We start from the raw sequence: 25,516 nt of genomic DNA, 5'->3' as shown, positions 1-25,516 counted from the left end.
ATTACACAGATGAAGCACGTTAGCAAGGTTTTCTAGGATATAATTTTTATCTAGCTATGACCTTTTGCTGTAAAGCATGCACCGAGCAGCTTCCAGCAATCCTCATCCCTTTAACTGGGAACATGCAGTTCCTCCATTTGATTTACTGAAAATGGTTTAAAAGAGCCACATGGTCAGCTGCTATTGTTCAAATGCCTTCGTGTCTGGAGAAGACAGCTGGAAATGACTCATGTTGTTAACTGCAATTACTGGGAGCTGTAACTGTGTTCTTTATTATTTTGGATAAGATTTACACACTGTGCCACCTATGGCCAAAGTTCAGTGTAGTAATTAAAATCTTTATGAAAATGTTTTCGAAGGCCTCTTCTGTTTTCCACACTCTTGGGTTGTGACGTTTACATTTCTCTAGTAGCAGAAGTCCTAAAATGGAAAACTAATTGTAAAAGAACAACAACAAAAGACCAACACACCTACAGAACCTCTTTTAAAATAGACTTTCACTGCAAAACCAAATCATTCAGATGCCTCATACTACGGTGGTATGTATGCACCTAACCACTCTAGATCAGGACCAAAGTCCTTTTCTGTTAATTCCAACAGAATTGATAACTTTCAACTGATTAGCACAGCTTGTCTGGAAGGCTTTCAGGACATCTTTGATAGCACCTCATATCAATTACACTTGTGTGAATGCAAAAATGAAACTCACTTGTGCTCTTACCAATGCTAATCATTGCAAAACACCCTACCCTAACTGGAACTTCAGAAAACCTGCATTTCATGTGAGACCTCTGTAAAACCATCCTATTTTGGGTTATGCTTCCTTGCTAAGCCAATCTGTCTATTCACCACTGACCTTACTAGAAAAATTATGGTTAAATTGCTTCAGTAAACTAATTTCACCCAACTTCTAACATACATTGTATATATGGAAAAAACCAGCACAAATACTTTAGCGTTCAGACAAATGCAAGAGTTCTCAAAAAGATGTCTTACAAGAAAATAAAGAAAATCCATTAAATAAATTAACTAGAATGTACAAATTGCTGGTTAACACTTTTCTTCCTAGAATGTATCAGAGTATCAGATTTGTAGTTAAAAAGGAATATACACCTTTTTGTACAGATATACACACTTTCAAATATCAAACTACTAATATTATAAAGGATTACCCTACTTGCATACATATTTATAAAGGTAGATTTTCCAATTTGCCGATTGTTAAGCAGCTTTGAATTGTGGTACAGTCCAACGTACAGCAAACTTAAGCCTGTGGACAGCAGAATTGCCTTTCCTAGTTGCCTTTCAGAGACTTCTTACATTAGTTCCTGAACCCCAAGGCTTCCTAGAACCACTCACTGCAAGACCTGTCAGAAACACGCCAATTCCTCTCCTTTGTCCATCCTGCTTAATTTCACAACAAAGTACTTTTTAACCCAAGGCTCTAAGCCCTTTATAAAACTTAATTCAAAATGTTTGAAAATTGGAACATGTAATTAAGAGGTAAACCCTTACCACCATCATAGCAAGCACATGTATTAGCATATTCTAAAAGGAAGAATCCTCTTTAGTGGCCGGAGAAATACACTGCAAAATACTCTGTACGTAAAAATGAGTTTAAGTACACCAGACTCTTAACAAGCAGAATTCTTATGGATTCAAGCCAAGCAGGATCATAAAAGCTTTTGGCTGCAAATATTGCAGAATCCCATCTGGCTTCATGGAACAACTTATTTTCCTCTCTACTTGATTTAAGCTTCCAGAAAGGAAAAGAGAAGGGGGTGGGGGGGGAAGAAAGGAAAAAAAGGGAGTTTACTTATGTATCCAAATTACAAATTATTCCAAACAGGCTGAAAATACTTTAATCTTCTCACAGAACAAACAGAAAAACAGAGTCTAATTCTTGGCATACAAGTTTCACATAACAGTAAAAAGTATGTACAGCATGCAGAAAAAGGGTAAGAAAGAACTATTAAAGACCAAGTTTGTAAGAATGTAAGTGGCCGTTAATCAGACTATGCCTAGTTAGCTGGTTAAGTAACAGCATGACTGACCTTTTTTATTTTTAAACACAACACAACCTTTAGTAAAGGAAAGAAGATTTCTCTTAATATCCAAGAACAAAAATTCTCAGTAATCCATGTTTCAACACTCAAGCATTCATTGTTATTTAAGTCAGAGAAAAGCTTTTTCAGCAAAGCAAACGCGATCATAAGGAAATGTGTGGCTAATGGGGATATAAGCCTGAAACTCAAGTCTTTTCATCTGAGATTCTTTAGAAATGTTTTCTGTAGGTAATGTACAGCTTTAGTCCAATAAAATATGAGTAATAAGAGTAGAGGGGTTTCCCAACAATGAAATAGGGCATTTTATAGGATGCACTTTATAGGATGCTCATAAATATCAGCTGTACAGCAATTTCTCCAAATTTTGTTGAAGGAGTGCTGAACTGCGGCTGAAAAGGAAGGTTCACATTATTTCTTCATTAAATCAATTCCCTGAATAAAGCTGCAAGCTTTCTGTTATATTAGAAACTGATTGAAGTGCTCCTGTTTAGTATGACACCAACATCAGATCAACTGTCATTCACTTAACAACTTAGGCACTGCTACAGCAGTGAAGAAAGCACGTTGATATTTTGTATCCTGCATAAAACAAGGACTTATTTATTAAAATGCATTACCTGACATGATGACAGACACCTCAAGGAAATCATGGCACTTACTACCCACAAAAGGTGTTTTTTTTTTAAATCCTTTTTTGAACCATTGCATGACATATCGGAGTAGACAGGGAACTAAGTAGTACTTCAACAGTTATGAAATGGGTGAAAAGGAAACCTGGTACTCAAAAACATCCCTACAACCTAAATTAGTTGACTCTGGATACATGTCTTAATTTCCAGAAACCTGTAATACTACAACACGAAAGGTCTGTACATATGCCAATATTGATAAGGCAGCACTGAAATGGCTATTCTACAACTGTTTTCTAAGATAAAATGTATTCTTATTTTATAATTGTACCAATTAAAGAAATACTAAGGCCCAAACACAAACTGAGTTCTTTTTGGTGAAACTATGCTGGGAAGCTCAGAGTGCACTCAACCTGCTCCAACAGCAAAGAGGCACTCAGTCTGGAGGGCCAGAAAAGAGCCAGGCCGAAGGAAACTCAGAAGCGTGCAGCCATCAGGTCCTCAGCACCGACTGCCCTGCTCTACAAAAGCAGTTTGACAGGGCTACTCTCCCTACCAGGCGGCCTGTATTGTCAAGCATCCACCTCCATCAGGGTTATTTCACTGAGCCTCAAGAGGCTTGGCTTTCTTTAATATTCATCAGCACGAGCATGACCCTGCTTCAGCCCAAAGAAAGTTCTCCTACACATTCCAATTTCTTTGATTTCTTCCATCCTTTCCTTACTGTCTTACCTTCACTGAGAACCAAGTTAGGCAACTCTTCAGCAAACCACATTTGGTCCAGTAACTATCTTGCTAGGCCTACAATCTACCTACTGATCTCCAAAGACAAAGCTGTTTCTAAAAAGACTGCCTAACGTGAAGTTTCTGAATTTACACTTTTTACTAAGCAAGTTACCCTGATCTTCAAAGGTGCAATGACTTACACCCTTGTGAGAGGGTTGCAGTACAATTAAGTTCAGCTTCAGATAATCAACTTGTAAAATGTAGATCATGTCGCAGTAGACAAGAGACAGATAGCCTAGCTTCCGTTCTAAGGATTGATTTTGAAAAAGGGTAGTGGGAATAGGTTTCATGCTATCGTTAGGAAGGTGGAAAAAGTAAACACAGCTGATCTGCACGGTGAGATCCTGGCATCCACTAAAAGAGAAGAGTACGTTATCACGTATGCACTGTATTTCTGAGAACGAGAACTTCTTATGGCTAGAAATACTCAGCCAGTTAAGTAGCAATCCAACTGAGCGAACACTGGTAAATTAATTAGAAAGTAGTCGTTGACACCAACACAGATCTTTCGTGATGTAACTTACTGTGACAGGAGCTAAAGAGCCTCCAAACCAAAGTATGGTTACAGAATGTTACTAAAAACACTTGGCATTTGTTACAAGTCAGCATTGTTAAGTCCTGAATTCTGAATAGCCAGCACACATTACTTTTGCATAGTAACAGTGCATCTTACAACATTTTAAGCAGTCAAGTATGGGCTATGCAATAAAGATCAGGGCATATCAAGTTAACCTTTCAAAACAAACTCCTTGACCTTTGTGAAGGAGAAGGCTTAAAGCCTTTTCTCAGTAGTCCCCTTTTTTGCTTTTTTATTCCAGTCTTCTCTGATCTTCTCTCATTATCACTTTCGTTTCTCAAAAGAAACAGTAGGGAAGGGAGCTGAAAAGTTTTGCTAGCAGAGTACCCAGCAAAAGTTAAAAGGAGCAGACCAGAAAGTTTAGGAGCAAGATTTGTATGGATTTCTGTGAAAAAGAAATAAGGCAGGCCAGAAAGAATTAAGGAAATGGATAAAAAAAAAATCATAAGGAGAGTGATTTCCCAAACAAGTAAAACCTAAAAAACCAAACAAAAACCTCAAAACCCCACACAAACCCAAACAAAAACTCCAAACCCATAAAAAACCCCAACAAAACCACCACCAAAACTTCTAAGATTAAACTGTATGTCTTGGAATAAGAAAGGTTTGCTTTTAAGGACAAGTATTTTGAACCAACATTAATTTTCTTATTACTAACAAAACTATTTCTTAGGGCTTGTAAGGGATGAACGGCTTTCCGAGACAGAGGGTTGCACAGCTGTTCTCAGGAAGCACTGAATTACATACATTACATACATTCCATGTATTACCACATCAGAATGCCTTCCTGTAGACAGCTAAGCAGTGCAGCTGAGCTGCTATGTCTAGCCTTTCACAGCAGCTTATCTTTCTTATCAGTAAATTTAAAAAACCCAAGTATGTTCAAGTTAGAGGGCTGAGATGAAAAGAAAGATCTCTTACATTTACGTCCTAACACTTGCGCTTGCTAACAGAAAATTGCCCAGGAGTCGACAGGCCACGCAGACTCCCAGCGTGCCTGTGAGGAGCTACAGGTTAACCACATTCCCAGACTCATGTCCAGAGCACTGGAGAGACAAGGCTAGAAAGAATGAGGCTTCAGACATTTACCTGATAGTCCCCACTTGGTAAAGAAGAGATGTAGAAGGCAACACCTTGTATGCGAGAACAACGGCCTCATGTTTCAGCTGGAAACGCTACAGTCTGAATATGCATAATTTAATGCAATTCATAAATACACAGGAGGGCGGTGTGCTTAGCGCACAGAAATAACAGCACGTAACATTGTGTGAGGTGTAAAGACCAAACTCCCTCAGTCACTTTCAGTCAATCTATTGTCTTTCAAGTTCCCACTTAATGCACACACCTCTAGGAATCTGGAGGGGGAAAAAAAAGGGAATATTCTGCAAGGAAAAAAAGGGAATATTCTGCCTCATTTAAACCTCTAGAGCAATCTGTTTCGTTCTTAAGGCGCAACAAACTCATACATGCAAACTGACTTGCAGGATCCAGGTAGAACTCATTTACTATTTTAACATCCTAAATGTAACGGAAGAACCGGATTGAAGACTGACAGCCACTGGACCCTCAGAAAACAAGTCCAAAGAAGCCTTTTTGCAGAGCCGTCGATGCTTTTGTGCAAGATTGCTCGTACCCAGTTTAACATTGGAGCAACTCAAGGCTGCAGCAGCTATGGTAGGGACCTATGCCTGTACGCCATGGGGGAGGAGAGGTGAACATGCAGACATCCCCCCAAAGTTTTATGTTCACAGAATGAGCACGAGTGTTCTCATAGTGAAAGACAATGGCTGATGCAGTAACGGGGGGGTGTGTGTGATCATTTCCCTAACGACACTGTCCCCACTCCTTCTAACAGGTCTCCATCCATCCCAGTGTCCTCATAGGAGAGGAAAAGAAAGAGCCGCTGAAGAAAACCAATCCCAGGCCAAGAAGGGGAACAATAATCAGCATAATTAAAGGCTGTTTTCAGAAAGGGCTGACTAACCACATCCAAAAATCAAAAAGTAAAAGACAGTAGGGTACTTTCCTCAGATTTATGCGTGGAACAACAAAGCAGTAGGTTCAAACAGCTTCCCATGATAGTAAAGACAATCCATAATAACAACAATAATCAGAAAGTCATCAAGGTCCAGGTTATTCAATAAAGTCAAAGGTATATAGATTTTATGTAAGAACTTAAATTTTCTTTGGTAGACAAAAATTAATGCCAACTTCAGATGAAATGTTTCATTTAAATAACACATACAAGTGAACCAAAATAATTACAAAATACTTATACTCAACAAAATGTTTCCAACACTTATTATTTTTGTTACCATCTAACCCAATGCAAAGTAAACCAGCAAATTAACTGCCCCACAATTCAGCGTTTGAAACAATCTCATTATTATATATGATTTTTTCCTCCTTTATATTTGATTTTGTATAGACATCTAGATTCAGAGTTGACAGAAGGCCAAAGGTGTCAAAGAGAGACATGAAAGACAAGTACTTTCATGACAAACTGATCTGTCAGAATTATAGCATCCTGTAGGAAAGATTTTTTTTACAGTAAGCCTTAGTTCCCTCTAGCAAAGTAGGGGAGTTAAAATTAACTGTTAATAATAACTGAAAGCACATGAAACTGTTCTGTCATTTCAGACAGGTGCCTTTGCTCCAAATATTCCTCTGTGAAGTGAGCCCTAGAAGGCATGCTTACAGAACATTTGTGTGCTTTATATGCTAATGGAGGGGTGGGTGGGGGCGGGAAGAAGCTTTTGCAAGAACTTACATATTACATCTCCCACAGGAATTGGCTAATCACTCAGTTAAATACAGTCCACAGCATGCTCACTGCCAGTCTGCTTGCTTCTCAGACAAGGGAGGAGGGATTAAAGGGGAAGAGGTGGCATGACAAAAAAAAAGTTCTTAGCATTAGCTTAATTTGTTAACTATAGTACATCTTCAAAGTCATAAAGTTTATTAAAAATTATTAAACAATTTTTTATACACAGATGTTAAGACATTTCATATTAATGATCTGGTAAGCTAGTGAAATGTCCTTTCACTGTGTTTCCAAAATACAGCTTTCAACCATATACTCCTTAAATATCTGGAACAGTAGCCCAGTTTATTAGAAAGTGTAACAAATACATGCAATTAAAACAAAAAACAAAACCAAAAACCAACTTGGCAAAGAGGTACCATTTTATTATAGTATACAGTGCTACTTCCATTGGAAAATGGACAAATACCAAATGAAACAGAGAAAAACTAAAATTTCTAAGATGTAAAGACCATCAACGAACATATTAAGTTGAAAAAACTAAATCGTGGCATGTTGTGTATTTGAAGTTTTATTGATGGGAATGCAAATATAACCATGGCATATCACAAAAGCAATTCATAACATTTCCTTAAAAGCAGTTCCTTAAAAACATCTGCAGTCATCTACAACAAATACACTGAATATTGGAAACCTTGTATCGTAAATCAAAACATTCCTCTAGAAGCCTATTGTAGAAGGTTACTAAAAAACCCAACATCAAACTTTACAATTAAAAAAACTGCAGAAATATCTAAAAATGGACACGTAAAACCAGTAGCTATCTCATGCAGCTGTATTTCAGGAAGTGCTGATTATTGTCTCTCAGGAAAATAAATATTCTCATTTGATCAAAAAGTGTTCCCCCCCAAAAAGGGGCATTTCTTGATGGCTAATTATCACCTAAAACTCAAATGAATGCAGATGTTTATTAGTACACTTTTTTTTTTTTTAAATATGCTCTCCAGTCACAAGGTTCAATGTAATTCATCAATGTGCATACCTGAGGTGCTATGTTGTCTACATTCAGTTTTCCTGGAAGAGATACTAAAAGAAAACAAGTAAACACGGTATATTTTAGCTGAACTGTTTGTTTTCTTTAAATCATTCTTCCTTTCCAAGGAACGTGCACACCTACTGACAAAGTTTGTAAAAGAATGCCATACATCTTTCATTTATCTCTCATGTCTTCACTGCTTGGATCTGATCTGTCAATAAAAAGAAACAGCGTCTTAACACAAGATGAATTCTTGCTGTAGTTTGCTTTTTGAAAACACAATCCGGTATTGTCCAGGTTACAGAACTACACCAATAGATACTTTGGTGTAGTGACAAGAATGGGGGACAATGCAGCTAGAGCTATTTTAAACTTGCTCTCTCAACCACTTCTGAAATTCAGCTGAGTCGTTTCCCCCAAATTTTGCTGAACGACAGGAAGACTCTTCCACCCAATTCATTTTTTTATATTTTCAGGCTTATAAGGTAACTTTAATGAGAATAAGGCCTAGAATTTTGCATTATGAAGTATGCATTTCAATTCCTTGTACACATTTCAGCTTCCACATAGCTGAACATGAACTAACTTCCCAACGGTAAAGGATTTAAAGTTTGTTTTTTAATAACTCGCATGAAAGCTACTTTGTTCTCAGTAGCCACACTTCTCCATACTGGTGCCTGATTGCCACTTCAAACATCCTTAGTTAGCAGAAGTGTACTTCATCCCCATTAAAAAAGTAGAAATCAGCACAATTTCCCCCACTAACAGAGAACATGAGCTGGGTTTAGACTGCTGTGAGCCAGGTCAGTTCTACCCTACTGGTGATGTGTTGCTGCAATAGTAACCCCATTACAAAATAGGAAAATATGCAAAACCAGCCTTCACTAGGAAAAAAAAGGCAAAACCTTCTGCCCCTGCCACCCCAAATTTGTGAACTACCTGTAATGGGTCTGCAAAAGGTAACTAAAGCATGGCTGTTGACAAGGAGAAATGGGCATTCATTAACCAGGTGGCATTTCCTCCCCTGAATTTTGTGGCACCCACAGGCTGTGACTTTGGGAGCAATATGACTTAAGAGTTGTTTGAAATATTTCTGTCTGGTGCTTTAGGAATGAGGAGGAGAATCATAGTAAAAAAAAAAAAAATTGTTCTTGGAATACCAAAGTCTTCATCCATTAAAAGTGTAACTGCCAAACCACATGTGCTTAGGCAACAACACAGTTTAAACTCTTGGGGACACTGAGCCAGGGAGTTAAAGGAAATTCTTTCAGATAAAGCCCATCCATGAAGAATTTCAGCCCAGAAGACTAAGAAGTTCTACAATACATGAGAAGTGAATAGCTATGAAGAGCTATGTGAGTGACAGCAGAAGCACGTGCTTACTGTGCCTAACAATCTCCATATGCAGCTTAAGTATTTTTGTCAGGAAATACATAGACAAGCATTTGAGATCCTTGTAAGTAACTCTAAGCTCCCTCAAAACTGACAACTGACAATCTGGACTGCAACTTAGAAGGTTCCTCAAAGATAAGCAGAGACCCTGAAAATCACAGGAAAATATTACAAAATCAGAACTACTAACAAAATCAGATTAGGAAAAAGTACATGGGTTGGAATCTGCCTCTATAATAATAAGATAGAGCAGCGAAAGAAATCCAGTAGTAAGATGTTGGTTCCCCAGCACAGAACTCTTAGATGGCTGAGGATGCATCACTGTAGGGCAGTAAATGTCTTTGTAACTACTATAGCATATCAACTGGTTGGAGCGAGTCCAGAGGGGGCCACGAAGATGCTCGGAGGGCTGGAGCACCTCTGCTATGGGGACAGGCTGAGGGAGTTGGGCTTGTTCAGCCTGGGGAAGAGAAGGCTCCGGGGAGACCTTATAGCACCTTCCAGTACCTGAAGGGGCTACAAGGAAGCTGGTGGAGGGGACTTTTACAAGGGCCTGTAGTGACAGGACAAGGGGTAACGGGTTTAAATTGAAAGTGGGGAGATTTAGACTGGATATCAGGAAGAAGTTCTTCCCAGAGAGGGGGGGGAGGCACTGGAACAGGTTGCCCAGAGAAGCTGTGGATGCCCCATCCCTGGAAGTGTTCAAGGCCAGGCTGGATGAGGTTTGAGCAACCTGGTCTAGTGGAAGGTGTCCCTGCCCATGGCAGGGGGGGTGGAACTAGATGGTCTTTAAGGTCCCTTCCAACCCAAACCATCCTGTGATTCTATTTTTGGCTAATATCCCTTCCTCTGAAAACAGGACCAAACGTTTTCGTATTCTGTAATAACGCAGTAAAATAAACCATCACTTTCTAATTCGCAGTAAGGGTTCTTAGTAGAAAGGACAGCCTGCTATCCCCAGATACGCGGAGGCAGGTTAAATGGGGACAGCGCTGATGTTACTCGGTGCTTTCCGGAGGGAGGAGTCGAGCGGCACTGCCTGGAGCGCCGCTGACACCTGCCGGCTGCCGCCCCACAGAGCAGCCGGTACCGGGACACCGACCGCCGGTTCCCTTCCCACCCCGCTACCGAACACGCGCACAGCATACGCAAGGGAAACTCGGGACCTGCAATTACAGCCAGTCTAGCAAAGCAATACCACACTTCACTATTCTATACACTTAGCAGGACACGGCAGGACAAGAGAGACCAGGTCCTTACCACGGTGCAACAGAAGGATACACAGCAGCCACACCAAGGTTGTCACTAGAAACGCGCATGTGATACATCATCTACGCTGGGTCTGGTATGGTCTATGTTGTTACGGGTGTCTGCATATGCTACAAGTGCTATAATGAAACTGTTCTTATTTTAGCCCTTGATTAAAGAACCAAAGTTGAGGAATCAAAATTAGCGTCTTTGTGTACTTGGCTTATTTTTCTAGCCTGCTTATTCACCGTTTCTTGATACAAAATATAAAATTATGTAAAACCTGGACAGGACAGTAAGAATAAATTAAAGAACGAACCGTACTACCACAATAAATAAATGGAAGTGCAGGAGTACCTGGTATTAGTATTGTTTACAAGAAACTGGTAAAGAGTTTGTGAGAGTGTGCACTGATATTACATACTAACTACTTTTGCCAGGGAAACTTCACCTTAAGGAGGTAAATGAAAGGCAAATATGAGAGAGAGCATCAGTACTCACTGTGTAATTTGATCTGACAGCAGAAGTGGACAAAAAGAAAACAAAAGGGATAATAAAGAAAAAACCTTACAAAAGGGAAAAAGCTTAACAGGATGAAAACAGAGCAAGAGAATTACACATGATATACCTTGGAGCCAATCCACACCTTCTTGTAATCCTTCTCCTTTAAGAGCGTCACTGGCACTGAAAGAAATCAAGTTACAAAAACTCTGTAACAATTCCAGGTTTAGCAGAGTGATCACTACACTTGTAATTTACAGAATTGCAGAGCAGCATCAACTACAGTCCTCCTAAGTTTTCTTCACATGGAGAAGTCTGCTTTTCAAGTCATGTTTTCTAGAATACCTTCCCAATACGGAAACACGATTTCAAGATGTGACCTTTTTTAATTCCAGTTTCAAGGCAGAGGAATAGTTCCTAGGGTTCTGGAAGAGCTCCCACACAAGGCGGCCACATCGTTCTGTGGCACCTCCACTCGGGTAACTCCCTCCTCAGAGGGTGCTATAAAGGATGTTTACTACCTACAACAGTGATGAAGCAGCACCTTTCCTCCTCCCACACAGTTCCTATGCACAATGAGGATGTTGGAGGAAGAAAGTACAGCGTGTACACGCTCCATTGTAACAGCAACCCTAGGAGTGTCTGTTAATAGATATCAATAGTAAGCTACACCGAGAACAGCGTAAGCCTACCCTTTGAATCACAGGGTGGTAATGAAGTCCCCTCATTGTGCAGCTTATGAAAACTAACACAGCAGTGAATCTGGACTGTTACTGTGGGTAGCTATAAAATTATCTTCCAAGGAGCTTGGGGGTCCGTCAGTGTAATTTCTGAGACAAAAAGCAGTGACCCCAAACCAACATCCAGGTAATCAAGTTTAATATTGAAAGGTCTAAAATGAAAATTGTAGTTTTTAGCAGCATTTAGCTTCCCATTTCACTTTTATTTGTAGCATCTGAGGACAAAAAAAAAAAAAATCTGCCTTCTATAAAACACTTTTGATAAGAGTTTTTTTTTCCTTGTGAACACTGGCACAAAATCCTTCTATTTATATGAAAGCTTACATCCTTCAGAAATAAAGGCACTATCTCCTACAACTGAAAAACCCCCTCAAACATTACATGGTACAAAGAGTATGGTGTCCTTCTGAATTCACACGAGAACAGTTTACTAAATGGCCTTTCAACAGTAGTGTACCAAAGCACCTGGGAGTGGAAAAAAACCAGCTCTAAAGGTTTTATTGTTGATATTCTGAAACCTGCAAGGCAAACGAGCAGTAGCACTCTGATAACAATTCTACTCAATTTCCCAGCAAAAAAAAATAACAGCAGCTATTCTTCTGATAACAGCACAGCTTTCTGATTTCACAGGAAGCCCTCCATTTCATTTGGTAACAGCTCTATTGTGAAATTTTTCAATATATGGTTTACATTAATGCATTGTGCCTTTACAGCAAGTTTCATAGCAAGTATTGTCATATTCCTACTATTTCCACATGTGGCAGCACAGCATTTTATCTGGTTGATTTAATTTATGTTACATAATACTGAGTGGCACGATAGAGCTAATATATGAACATACAAAGTAATACCAATAAAAAGGTAGAAAAAAGAAAATTTACCAGATGTGCCAGGGCTTGTCTTTGATGTTTTCTAATGACAGCAGCTGAGATACTTTCACAGATGATATTGCATCCCTGAGGTCCATCTTGTTAGCAAAGAAGAGAATAGGCAGTCGACGGTGCTTAATATCTAGGCATGAGCAGAAATAGAACTATCATGACATTACACAACACTTGCTAATCTCTACAAGTAATAAGCTACAAACAACACAGAAAGATATTTTTCTCACCTGCAATTGCAATTCTCTGAAGGTTGAATCCTACCAGGATGCACACTGTTGGGTCACATGGCCTCTGATGCATGCTTCAAGAACGTTCACAAGCTTTGTGGCAGACTTTAGGATCTTCCACCCCCTCTCCCCTACCTTATACACACATTTAAAGCTGTAGGTATGAATTGCTGGTAAAGCTGCGGAACAGAGAACTGCCTACAAATGCTGCACATCTCTGCTTAGTGAGGATTGGATGTGTAAAACAGGAAAATGATTTGTGTTCATTTTTAACCTCGCAACAACAGTTATAAAAAGGGTAGCCTGAATTATCCTTTAGCACCCTGGAGCATCCATGGCTTCATAACATAAGAAAAAAAATGCACACCTGGACATCCCTTATCCTACCTTCAGCTGAACAAGGACTTCTTTTCCAGAGGCTCTTCTCAGCTAGCAGTGAGGACTACAGACCAAACCAAGTGCACTGTCGATTTCTGGCATACTTGTATGTTCAAAAGCATAAGCCTCACTGCTTACCACAAAAGACTAGAGAGTCACTGACAGGGAACAAAGTCTACTCTCTCCAACCTGTCAGATGTAAAACTGCCAGAAAATTGCCAGCAACAAGACTAACTTTAAGAATTTTTTCACATTAACTAAACAAAGGATGAGTTACATACAGGATTAGAGAAAAATCTGGATTTGAGTCTATTAATCAGTTCTTGATGGGAAAAGAACTTCCCTCACACCCCTTCACCCAATGAAAACTGCTATAAAGGCTCTTTTTAAAATAGTAAAGAGAAGAGGCACAGGAACAGGTTGCCCAGAGAAGCGGTGGATGCCCCACCCCTGGAAGTGTTCAAGGCCAGGCTGGATGAGGCTTTGAGCAACCTGGTCTAGTGGAAGGTGTCCCTGCCCATGGCAGGGGGGTTGGAACTAGATGGTCTTTGAGGTCCCTTCTAGCCCAAACCACTCTGTGATTTATTAAAAAACTTCAAACATAAGTTTGAAAGGTGGGGGGGCATGGAACAAAACAAACCGCAACAGTCAATGCTGAAGGGGGCTGACCCTTCCTAATTAGGTCCTTTTCAAACCACCGACTGAACATTTCCACAAAAATCAGTGGAGACAACACCCATACTCAGAGATCATGAGCGCTGACCAAAACACTGATGATTTTCACTACTATTTACCCTACCTAGAGTTATTTTTGCCTCCGATATCCTCTAACACAAATCAAAGGCCTCAAAACACAAGCACAGCATGTTGTTTAAATATGTTGTGGCACCATAGTTGAACAGCTTTTGTGTCTCCCAATTGAAACTTCTACATAAATCTATAGTGTCATTTAATGAACCCTGGTATCCACACGCTGCCAGTTATGGGTAAATTAAACCCAAAGAATTTAGTTGGCATCACATACGCAAACAGACATATTTAAACAAGGAATTTTCAGCTTTTTTTTTTTAAGCGATTGAAAGGGGGCACAGCCTTCCACATAAACATCTTCAAGTGTACATTTATGAGTCTGCTAAATAAAGTGGAAGTTGCAGAAATTGCCATTACTTCCTACATTATGACATTGTTTCCTACTATGCAGTATTTCCCTTCACACACTTTTTACAGTTAATAATGGAAAGCTAACGTTTCCTAGTTGAATGCAGCTATGAGTTAACACATTAAAAAAAAAATCCCAGACACAATGTGATGTGTAATTTTAGACAAAGAATTTAAAATTTATAGGAATTTAATTTTATTTTAGAAGCATGTGCTGGAGGTCAAGTGACCCAAGAGTCAATACCTAAACCAAGTAAGGTACAGATTACCATCTTGCAAAATGCTGAATAATTAAGTTTGACTAAAAAATAATACAGTAACAATGATCATTAAACAAGCTGTTACGCGTAGAGTGCATCGTCCACTTACGTAAGTAAAAATAATTCCAGCTCTGAGTCACAAACCAGTCCCAGCTAGTACAACTTCTAAACCCGTTAATGCTTCACGGTACATATTCCCTTTCACCTGACACCCTCAGGCAGTCCGGAAGAAAGAGAGGGAACTGTTTCACTGAAGGATTGCTAAAATATTCAGGGACAGGAATTGATTCAAGGTTGTTACCCTACACCCATTTAAACCTTAAGTAAACATGTACATCTAAACAACTCCAGGAGGTTTACAGACGCAGAAGCATAGATGGGGAGAAAGTAGGGTATGCAGGAAGAACAGCAGAAAAACAATACAAATTAAAATATTGATATAGTAAACCAGTTAACAGCTACTTTTATCAAACATCACTACTAGGACAACTTTCTATTCTCTTTGGTTCTCCTAGGTGTGACCTATCAAAATCTGAAACAATAAACCAGGAACACTGTTGCTGCATTTGAGCTGATCTGCTGCTCCAAGGCAGAAATACAAAACTGCCCTTTCCTGGTGCTAGGGAATGTGTTAGGTGGCCATAGCCATGGTCTCTCAGAACTAGAAGATACAAACACATCAACAAGTGAACGTCACTGACCTGCTAGATCAGCATCAATAACTCTTTTGACTTCTAATAAACCAGTTACTTGTTACAGCAGCCTTCAGTTCCCACCCTTGGTCCTTTGTGCTTTCCATTTTACCAACAGAATTGCCTTTTACCACTGTGCTTAATACTTGCTTTGGTATAAAATTCCCTGGCCATTATGTAATAGGCCTGCAGCCTTTGGTTCACCTTATCTTCCCTTTTGACCTAAGACTGTCTTTGCAGTGTCTGCGTCTGAAGTGGCCCATACCCTTGAACATGAAATGAAGAGGGCCTAGACACCTCACACATGCTCAGCTACAGCATCCTTGTTGAAGAACTCATCTATTATATGCAGTCTTCACGGAAAATAAAATCACAGTAATGGAATTATCCCTATCACATACTACTTTTCTTGGTTAGACATGCAAGTCAGCTTCTCCTTTCTTACTTTCAGCATGGTAACCCCACAAATTAAGGCTCTACCATCTCAATAAATAAATAAGAAATTAAAGGATTATTTCTCTTTTTGATTTCCTGCATGTAGTTTTATAATCTGGTGAGTCAGAGCAAATTCCTAACGTGCTGAAAGTCAAAATAGCATATCGCTTACAAAAACATTCCAGTAATGTTGGCTATATGGAAGGGTGAAGAAATGAAGAATTGACCAATCTCAGAACTTAATTAAAAAAAAAAAAAAGTAGCCTTATGTAAAAAAATAAACCAACCAACCAACAACCTTAAAACCAACCCACTGATCATGAATCCTCTCCTATTCTCTTTCATCCCATGCATCCTTTTACAGGCAATTGAAATTGACTGCTGTAATTACCCATCCTTATTTCTGGCTAAAACATAATAAAAAGACAATGAAGATAAAAAAAATTAAAAGCCACAGTGAAACAAGAAGCTGTCCACATGGAAAAATCTAGACAGAGAGATACTTCTTGTAGTGTCATCACATATGGGATCTTCACCTTCCAAAGGGTCAAAGCCTGTTCTTCCTCAAAACAACGCAACTTTTGGTCTGTATTGATTAATAAGAGATCAATACCACTCAGTATAGCCAACTGAAGGATGATCAGCTTGTAAGGGTTGCTTAGATGTTAAAAAGACCCCAAACTTGTTGAATACTATTCTTGTTCTAGTATTCATGGATGGCAAAAGTATTTGTAAAGTACTGAGAATGCAGAATGTGTTAGATAAAAAAGGTTTTTCTTAAGACAACATAACAAATAGGGAGACAGAAGGGGAAAAAAGCCTCCTCACCTGGATGATTCAGAAGGGTGTCAAGTTCTTCTTTGGCTACAACCATTCTTAATTTGTCACTGCTATCAATGACAAAAATAATGGCTTGGCCTTCTCTGCATAACATAAAAAGAGTGAAGAGGCAAATTATAGGTTCTCTTAAACTGTAAGAAAAGGCTTCAGAAGAAACACCAAAAAAAGGCAAACCAACCTGAATTTTCCCCCCCCCCCAAGTTTTTATTTTGTTATTTACCATTAGCATGTGAATCTAGTCCTCCTCCTGAAATTCAGCCTTTTGGTAACCTGCAGGAGTTTCTTGAGCCATGAGGTTGCTAGCTGCGTGACTTATACAAGGTTCAGTCCACACAGACCCTTCAGAAAAGCCCCATTTCACTACTGAGGCTGAAAAGTGAATTCTGACAATGTAACCAACTGCTATTCCGACAGTGTGGTCGAACAGCAAAAGAAAATCTCAGGACAGGTTTTTGTAGAATTTCTTCATTTCCTATACTAAAATAAGTTAATGTAGAGAAAGATCAATCACCATTTTAGGAAAAAAAAAAGTGTCCACAGCTGTTTAACAACTACACACAAGCAGATTAACCTACCTGTTACAAAAGTCTGCATAAAGAGGATCTTTTTATTGAGTAACAGGTTAGAACTTTCAACTATTTCAAAACATTAAGACATTTTGCTGGCAACATGACCACAATCACAACATATATACATGCTATTCAACTCATTACTTCAGGATCTTACTGATATTTATGACTCGACGTTCCATTTACTGAAACTTACTCAAAAGCAAAATAAAGTTTGACCAATTCAGATAAAGAGTTACGAGCAGCCACAAGAAAGTATTTTCAATTTACATTTTAATGTAACATTCACTTCCTCATTTTACGTTTCTCTGAGACACCATTATGTATCCATTCTTCACCCTTCAGCACCACCTACATGGGTATTTTGATAATTAACAGTCCTAGACCTATGGAAAACCAGAAATTACTTGACCAGCCTAAGACTGTATGAGAAGGTCCACTCTTTTCTGGAGTACAGGACTTCTTTAACAGCAAATAAAGCTTTTCCATATTAGCTGAGAATGCCTAAGTATTTTTTATGAGCAGCCAGTATTTTTCTAGAAGAATTGGTATCCTAGCTTTTATTTACTACCAAAACCATAACTTCATCTGCAAGTAACAGTAACAGGGACACAACGTGAGTTTACATATATTCAAGACGCGTACTTTGAGGACACTCTAGAAGATAGTTTCAAGCCAAACAGAAGAAAAGGGTAAGCTTCAAGTCTTCCAAAGCAATCAGATTTAATTGCCATTTTACAATTCTTGCAAAATTAAATCTAGCTTAACTTTATAAACTGAGTAGCTTGGTTTTTTTTTTTAAATCTTAGAATAAGAAGTTAATATGACTACTGCCCTGGATCAAGAACAGAGGTGGACAGAAGTGCAAATTTCACTGTCAGCATTACTTAAAACTCCCTCATTGTTACAATGAAAAAAGCAGTTTATGCCAAACAAGGGATAAGTTACTGCATTAAATACGGCAGTCAGAAAAACTAGTTACTTATGAAGCACTCAGCTAGTATTTTGAGAGCAGCCTAAGGGCATCAGTTACTGAAAGTTGTTTTGGGAGACATACATCTAAATCTTGAACAATGAAGATCTACCCACACAGCAAGTTTTCAAATTGCTAACACATTTTGCACAGAAAGGTGATAAAGAGTTAATCCTCCATTAAAGAATACCTTCAGCTCTATTGCATTCAATATTAATATTTAATCAATACTACAATCTTCAGAATTTTTCCGTTCTGTTTCTTCAAGCTATTTATGTGTGGTTTCCTAGTGTTCACCTTATTTGGATCAGCTTCAGGTATTATAGAATAACAATGAGACAATATAAATGAAGATCCAAGTTTCATTAGAAGCCAGAAAAACAGAAAACTATGTCCATTACCTATAAGGCAATACCATAGTGTTGTGAAGTACAGTGAACATCCTGCTTAATAAATAACATCTAAGAAAACTTAGCCAAGTTCTTAGTTACATATGCCTCATTCTCTGAGGTTTATTTTCACCTCTAAAAAATCTCAGCCATCAGCTAATATCTTTTGCTCCAAAGTCACTTACGTACAGAAGAACGGAAAAATAGGAAACCTACCTCACCTTGGTCCTCTCTTACAGCACTGTTTATTCTGGTTTCAACATTTAAATCCCATCTCTAGTATGCTACCCCAAGCTCCAAGTCAACAAAATGTCCCAAGAAGCATACTAATTAACAGCATATAAAATTTTCCAATTTTCAGATCAGAAAGAAAAGTCATGTTTATCCAAAATGACCGTCTGTCAAATACCAGGTATAAGTCTTCTCTGAATCATTTCTACCCACCAGATATTACTGTACTTCTGTTAAAATAACATACATGACAGCTAATATGAACAGCAGTGCTTTAGAATAAATGATACACTTACTTGTAGTAATGTTCCCAGAGGTTTCTGTATCTCCCTTGACCTGACATATCAAAGACTGTGAAAGACAAACTGCAAAGGAAAGAAGCATATAAGGCACAGAACAAAACCCAAACTATTTTCTTTGCTACCTTAGCAGAAAAAAAGCCAGATCAACTTGAAGCCAAATCAGCTGAGAAAGATTCCCCAAAGGAACTCTGGTTAATCTATCTGCCTTCATACTATCCTACCCAGTTTTGCAGTCTTATTATAGAAATATTTCAAAATGGAAAACGTAGGTTTTTTTATTCTCTGAATAAAAGAACTAACCCAGTTATAAAAAGTTACATCAAATACAAAATAGGCTCCCATTCAGCCTCACTTTTTATAATTAGTATCAAATATTGTCTATAATATTGAGTAAATGAAATTCAGATGAGCCATAACTTAAAATCCATAGCTGTCTTAAATTCTCTCCCTAGACAGACATGATTAGCATCCAAAGGCTTCTGTATGCAAAGTAAAAGGCTTTTTTTTTTTTTTTCTTATGCCCCGTGGGGGGGGGGGGGGGGTGGAAAAATCCCATTCTGGTAATAGGTTACCTCAGGTGACCAAGCTACATGAGGGTGGTCTTTGCAACTTTGAGATTTCACCTAAAGGCTAAATCCAGCAAGTCAACTTAGCATTACAAAAAATTCTGACCCACTCCTGAAATGTCTACAGAGGCAACATTGACTTCAATATTGGGCTTTCCTGTTTTGGGTAATCCCAAAGAGCTCCCTAAGCGGAGGCCACACCAACACGAGGAGGAAGCTCTCCAAGCATCCCTTCCACTCTGTATCCGGACATCATCTGACCCTAGACTAGCTCCTCTGCCATGTATACAGTTATTAGCAACCCCCAAGAAATGTTTTGATTCTCATATTAATGATGTTTGGGGATGGGCTGTGGATTTGTTGGGGGTTTGGAAATTTTTTTCACGATTCTAGATGATGTATTTCCAGGTCATCTCATCCCCTCTACAGGATCAAAATAAAGGTAAGCGATATACATCGATTTACATTCTCGCACAGCCAAACCCCAAATCTGTCTTATGTGCTTTCCTGGGACAGAATACAGTTGTTAAGTCTCCCATAAAAATAGGAAACCTATCAATCCCACATGTCAGCTCAAGGAATAAACAATTTTCTTGCAGATCTGTCACCCATTGGGACACACTGCTTGGTCTGAAGACTAACTGCACCCATTAGAAATACACTGCGAAGGCTTCAGAATAATAAAATATTATCTAATGCTACCACCTTGAAAAATCTTTGTCTGACAACACTCCTCTATCTCAGCCTTCATTCAACTAATGATTTCTTCCTCCTTTCCCTGACCTTTTCCCCTGCTATCTGCTAACGCTGTAGCCGCCATTTTTCATGTAATGGGATTAGACGGCAGTCTCTTGAGAGTCCCTCCAGTGAGAGTGCTTAACGGAATATAGGTTAGGATCTAAGCAACCGCCTCTCCTCAAGGCTGCAACAGTGCCCTGTTCTGAAATTCTTAACAGACACAAATCAGGTGCTTATACACACTTTTGCCAAACCACCCTTTTTTTTTTTTTTTTTAAACACACACGTACATAGTTTTATAGCAGCACAAAACATACATTATACTCTATCACTGTCAGCCCTGGATCATGACTAGGACTCCTGGGTACTACAACATTTCAGCAAACTGCATGTCATGTCATGATACCACCACACATCACACTCAGGTACATCCCACTGAAAGAGGTAATTAAGTCCAACTATTGTATATTCATTACTAGTGCTAAATGGAGAAAATGAAAGAAACTACTACCTCGATGTTTTGAATTTCTCTATACTGAATCCTATCGTTGGAACGATGTCCTGAGTTTGAGCCTTTAAGAGAAAGAAAGTACAAATTTCAAAATTAAGTGAGAAAACCTAAATATCAAAACATATTTGAAACATGAATACATTACAGATCTGACAGTAAAACCAGTTTGGGTTTTTCCCCCAGACTGTGCAATACAAAAACTTTCTACAAATCCAGATACTTTATATTATAAAAGTTCCCAGCAAAGTACAGTAATTCAAAATCAAGGTTTTGTATTCTCTAGGAAATGCAGCGAACGCTATTGGACACGAGCACTGAAGACATTTCAGCCTTAAAAGTGAGATCACATCATTTACATCAGTCTGAGTCCACACAAATGCGTGGATATTAACTTATTTCCTATTTATTTCATAGGTCACATGGAAGATAACAGCTTGAAGATCATGACTGGGGGTCAAAGTTCACAATATTTGTGCACTTTGGAAATCACGACGACAACCCAAACAAGTCTGCCCAATACCCCAAGCCTCTTAGATAAAAGAGGCTAGTATCTATCAAGACACTAGATTGGCCAGTCCCAACTGCTGCCAACAGGCTGGAGGCATCTATGTGACATTGGGAATTATAAAGCAGGCATTACGCAATGGCCTAACCATAGTTCTCTTCACACTACCAGACCACTGGAAGAAATCACCATTTACCACAGAGGAATTGCCAAAATGCAAAGCATTATTCATAGATCTGTCTGATAACCACGTTTGCTGCTGAGCAAGCCAAGGAAACTATCAGCTAAAATGGTACAACAGAATATATCCTTTAATAGATCAATGATATTGAGCAGGAAGAAAGGTCACATTCCTTAGATTACAGAGCTGTCCGAGAAAGCCCCATGCAATCCTTTTGCAGACTTTCTAGAGCCCCTTATTAAAAAGACTGTCTATAAGCAGTTGACTCCTCACATAGAACTGAAACAAGCTTAACTTGTTCACCTGCAGCTTCGTTACGAAAGCAGCCTTCCACCATCATAAATAGTTTAGTCAACAGTTCCCCTCAACCAGGAAAAACTGCGTGTGGAGTAGAAGAGGTGTCACTTCTTTAACATTTATTTCAAATGTATTTATCAGGCCCAGAAGAAACAACTGCAAACATATGGAGAAGCACTCATATTTGTCGGACAACTAATATGTGGCAAAGCAGCACTTCTTAAGAAGGCCACATTGATTCAGACCTCAAAAATCATCTGTCCATTGAACTTACTAAAAATGGACAATTTAGTCACGACTGATCTGATGAAATTTGTTGCACATTAGAGAAAGTCATGTCTTGGCAAGGATCGGACTTACACAACCTGTACGCAAAGCTACTCTCCTAAAGCATCACATTAGACGTCGACTTTCAGAAGTAAATTCTCATTACAGTTTACAGAAAAGCAAACAAATTTTATTTTTCCACTTGTGTAATTCCCTTGGGACCTTCTCATATAGCTATTATTGTGATAAAGCCTGAAGTCTGCATTCAACTCTAGTTAGGAATCCTTTACTGCTTAAGGCATGACATAAAACCCCTGCTACAAGGAAGGTCTTAAAAATTACATGAATATATAATTCGTCTGGTACAAACTGTAGCAGTTTATAGACTTGGTTTATAAATCTATTTAATTTTCAGTGGAATTGCTAGGAATGGATGAGTAGCAGACTCTTTACCAAGCTACATTTTTTAAACAATGTCCAGTGGTCCCCTTCAAGAAAAGTTCAACATAAGTTAAAAACCAAAAGCTGCGTCCTGATGCAAACAGCAGAAATCACAGTGTCCCACACGCATATAACCCAGACGCACAAGCCTCTGGCTTTGAACATGCCTACCAAAATTCATCTATTTTTATTCCACAAACATACCTAGAAACAAGGTAAACCTGCTTTAAGTTTTGCTCAGCATGTTAGTCACTCCTAGTAGCCTGCAAAATACTTTTCACTGGATGAATGGCCTGCAAGTATAAATGCCTTTTATTTTTAAAGCGATTCTGTTTTAGAAAGGCTGAAGTCACCATTAAGTGTGCATATTTTAATGATTTCCTATTTTATTGTTTATTATATATGTACTTTTTCATCACAAAGATATTAAACCAAAAATAATAAATGTAGACAAAATGTTATACAACTGTATTAATCCCAAATGTTTGACATCACTCATAACTGCAATCCTGTAGGAATTAGTTAAGTGACTCAAGCAAGCTGTTTCAGATCCTGATTTCAGCCATCATAAACCCTTCCTTATCGGGTAATCTTAGAAAATACGGGTCATACTAACGGTGGTTTTTTTGGTAAATGTTTTCATAATACGCTTGTGGATGCTTCAATTTAGTTTTTAGCTAGTTGGAAATTCTTAAAATGTGTTTGTTCCACTGTACTAAATCAAAAAGCATTTCACATCTTTTCCATGGTCACATTTAGTATAACAGCATACAGGAACAGCTCAAACAAACATCAACTCTGCAGTAAAGACGACAAAAGCAAACTGAGTAGGCTACTTACATTGGAAGGTTTAAGTTTATTTATGATGGTTGTTTTGCCGCTATTGTCCAAGCCAAGGCACAAAACGTGAACTTCCTTTTTCTTCAGCCCAAGCCATCCCGCTAGCTTGTCGAAGAGTCCCATAATTCTGGCTCAGATACACAGGGATCACCTGTTGTTCAGGAAATCAGAGAAGGAAATAGCTGTTGGAAAAATGTTACAAGTACAGCAGCGCGAGCACAGTAGGTGGGCATGTGGCTAAGCGGTCCTTAAACTTTTAAAAGGACAGTGTGAATTAGACACTATACAAACACTGTCACAGCAGGTTTGCTCGGTATACTAAGCAAGCGGAGGGTAAGCTGATTATAGCGAAGAGGCCTTGATGCAAAAGTAGATTGGCTGTTTATAGCCCTGTCTATAGAATGCAGTGTCCTTGATTCACTGGGGAGCAACACTGCCATCATTCTGAGCAGTCCAAACAGAAGCACATCTGCAACGCCTCCTCACCTTCCACCAAACTGAAATAAATGGAAAACCATTACACTTTACTGCCAATTGCCAGCAGTCCAGTCAGTTGTCATAATGTAGAGGACAAAGCAAAACAGTATTGCCCTTCCTCAGCACCCGCCCTGTTATTTACTGAACCCTGAAGTAAATAAAGTACCCTCTGTCAACTCAATTCAAACGCTAATTGTAACAGGCTTTGCCGATACCAACACATATAAATTAGGAACTCATTCACTCCAAATAGAAACTGATCATGACAGATCCAACAGACGTGAAGCCAGACACCATGACATTCACCCACACCTCAGGCAGATGCCAAACTCCTACACCTGCCCAGACACCGACTGAGGTTACCTGCCAGCAGCACACTTGAAGGAGCTTACCTCATGTGTTCCCTTGCTGAACACGCTTTGTGAAGAGGAAAACACTTGTCTATCCTGAATTCCACTAAGAAAAACTTCAGCAACCAGACAGATGAAATATTTGTGAGGCATTCAATAATAAAGCATTTAATTAATGCCAGATGAATTTTGTGGTGTGGGGAAGGCTGGTTTTTCTCTTAATAAAGAAAAGACACAAAGCACTGGACAGATTGCAATCTTAATTGCCCCAGAAAATCATGACGGGATGAGGAAAAGGAAAAAAACCACGCCCATTAATGACAAGTATTTGGTATCACTTCTTCACCAACTTATTATGATTAACTACATTTTAATAGAAACAATATTAAAATCTTTAATAAAGTCACATAACACACCACTTTTGTTTACAATTTTTTTTTTAATAGAGATCCATTTTAAAGCTCTATTAAGTGCATTTTTGTTCAAGACTAGTAGCAGTCTACAGTAGCAGTCTACAGGGCTATGTGCACAACAGATAACTCCTTTTATTTTATGCCCCAGCCCTTTCTTAATATACATACAGTTTTGAAAGCAGATTAAGGCTTACTGTTTATTATCAAATTAACCTGACAAAACCCTGCTCCAAAACACATTACTGTCTAGTCCAATGGACAGCCTTATATATATATATATTCTAGATGATAAGGTAAAGAAAACCCCAACCTTGCAGGTAAGTTTAAAATGGAAAAAGGACAAAATGCAAGCACCTTCTAAAAGATGCTTCTAGGACTTGAAATCCAAAAGCCTAAATACACACTCTTTGACAACAGTTCCTAGCAACATTTCAGTTAATTTTTTTCTAAGAGTTTCTGTAACAGTTGGCAAAACAGTTCTTAAACAATACAATGGGGAAAAACGTAGCCCTGACTTCTCCCCCTGCTCCTTTTCTCCCATTCTTTTCCTCAGCTGCGAGGTGTTATGGCAGTTACAGCCGGCACGGGTTCCTTTTTTTTTTTTGCCAGCTGACATTTTTTTCCTACAGTGCTACCCAGACTATGCTAAGACGTGTCCTACAACTACTTAAGGCTGAGTTTGGTGCAGAAACTTCTTATCAGACTCCACCAACCTTTTTCAGGATACCAAGGCCGCCCAGGCCGCCCGGAGGTCAGCACCTTTCAAACCTCCGGCGCTACAGTCTGTGAGTGCAGGACCCCCGACCCCCACCGCACTGGGGGTGGCTGGGCGAGGAGCCCGGGCCCGGCACGG

General features: G+C 38.9%; 1 protein-coding gene across 2 annotated transcripts; it reads right to left on the bottom strand.

The window, feature by feature from the left end:
• Nucleotides 1-7,801: 7,801 nt before the first annotated feature.
• ARL6 (ADP-ribosylation factor-like 6) lies at nt 7,802-23,577 on the bottom strand. Of its 2 annotated transcripts, XM_010151000.1 has the most exons (8): nt 23,424-23,577; nt 20,893-20,954; nt 19,072-19,140; nt 16,602-16,696; nt 12,621-12,750; nt 11,127-11,182; nt 11,000-11,012; nt 7,817-8,069 (listed from the first exon to the last, which is right to left on the bottom strand). In XM_010151000.1, the coding sequence occupies exons 1-8, from the start codon at nt 23,544-23,546 to the stop codon at nt 8,033-8,035; spliced, it is 585 nt and encodes a 194-aa protein (XP_010149302.1). In that variant the 5' UTR covers nt 23,547-23,577; the 3' UTR covers nt 7,817-8,032. The 2 variants fall into 2 exon arrangements, with proteins under 2 accessions (XP_010149303.1, XP_010149302.1); XM_010151001.1 differs by lacking the exon at nt 11,000-11,012 and having other exon boundaries at nt 7,802-8,069; nt 23,424-23,576.
• Between the last annotated feature and the right edge of the window lie 1,939 nt (nt 23,578-25,516).

This window comes from Eurypyga helias, unplaced genomic scaffold, assembly GCF_000690775.1.
Source record: "Eurypyga helias isolate BGI_N326 unplaced genomic scaffold, ASM69077v1 scaffold12934, whole genome shotgun sequence".
NCBI classification, from domain to species: Eukaryota; Metazoa; Chordata; class Aves; order Eurypygiformes; family Eurypygidae; genus Eurypyga; species Eurypyga helias.
The sequence above is the reverse complement of the archived record's forward strand: the minus strand, read 5'-3'. Positions and strand labels throughout refer to the sequence as shown.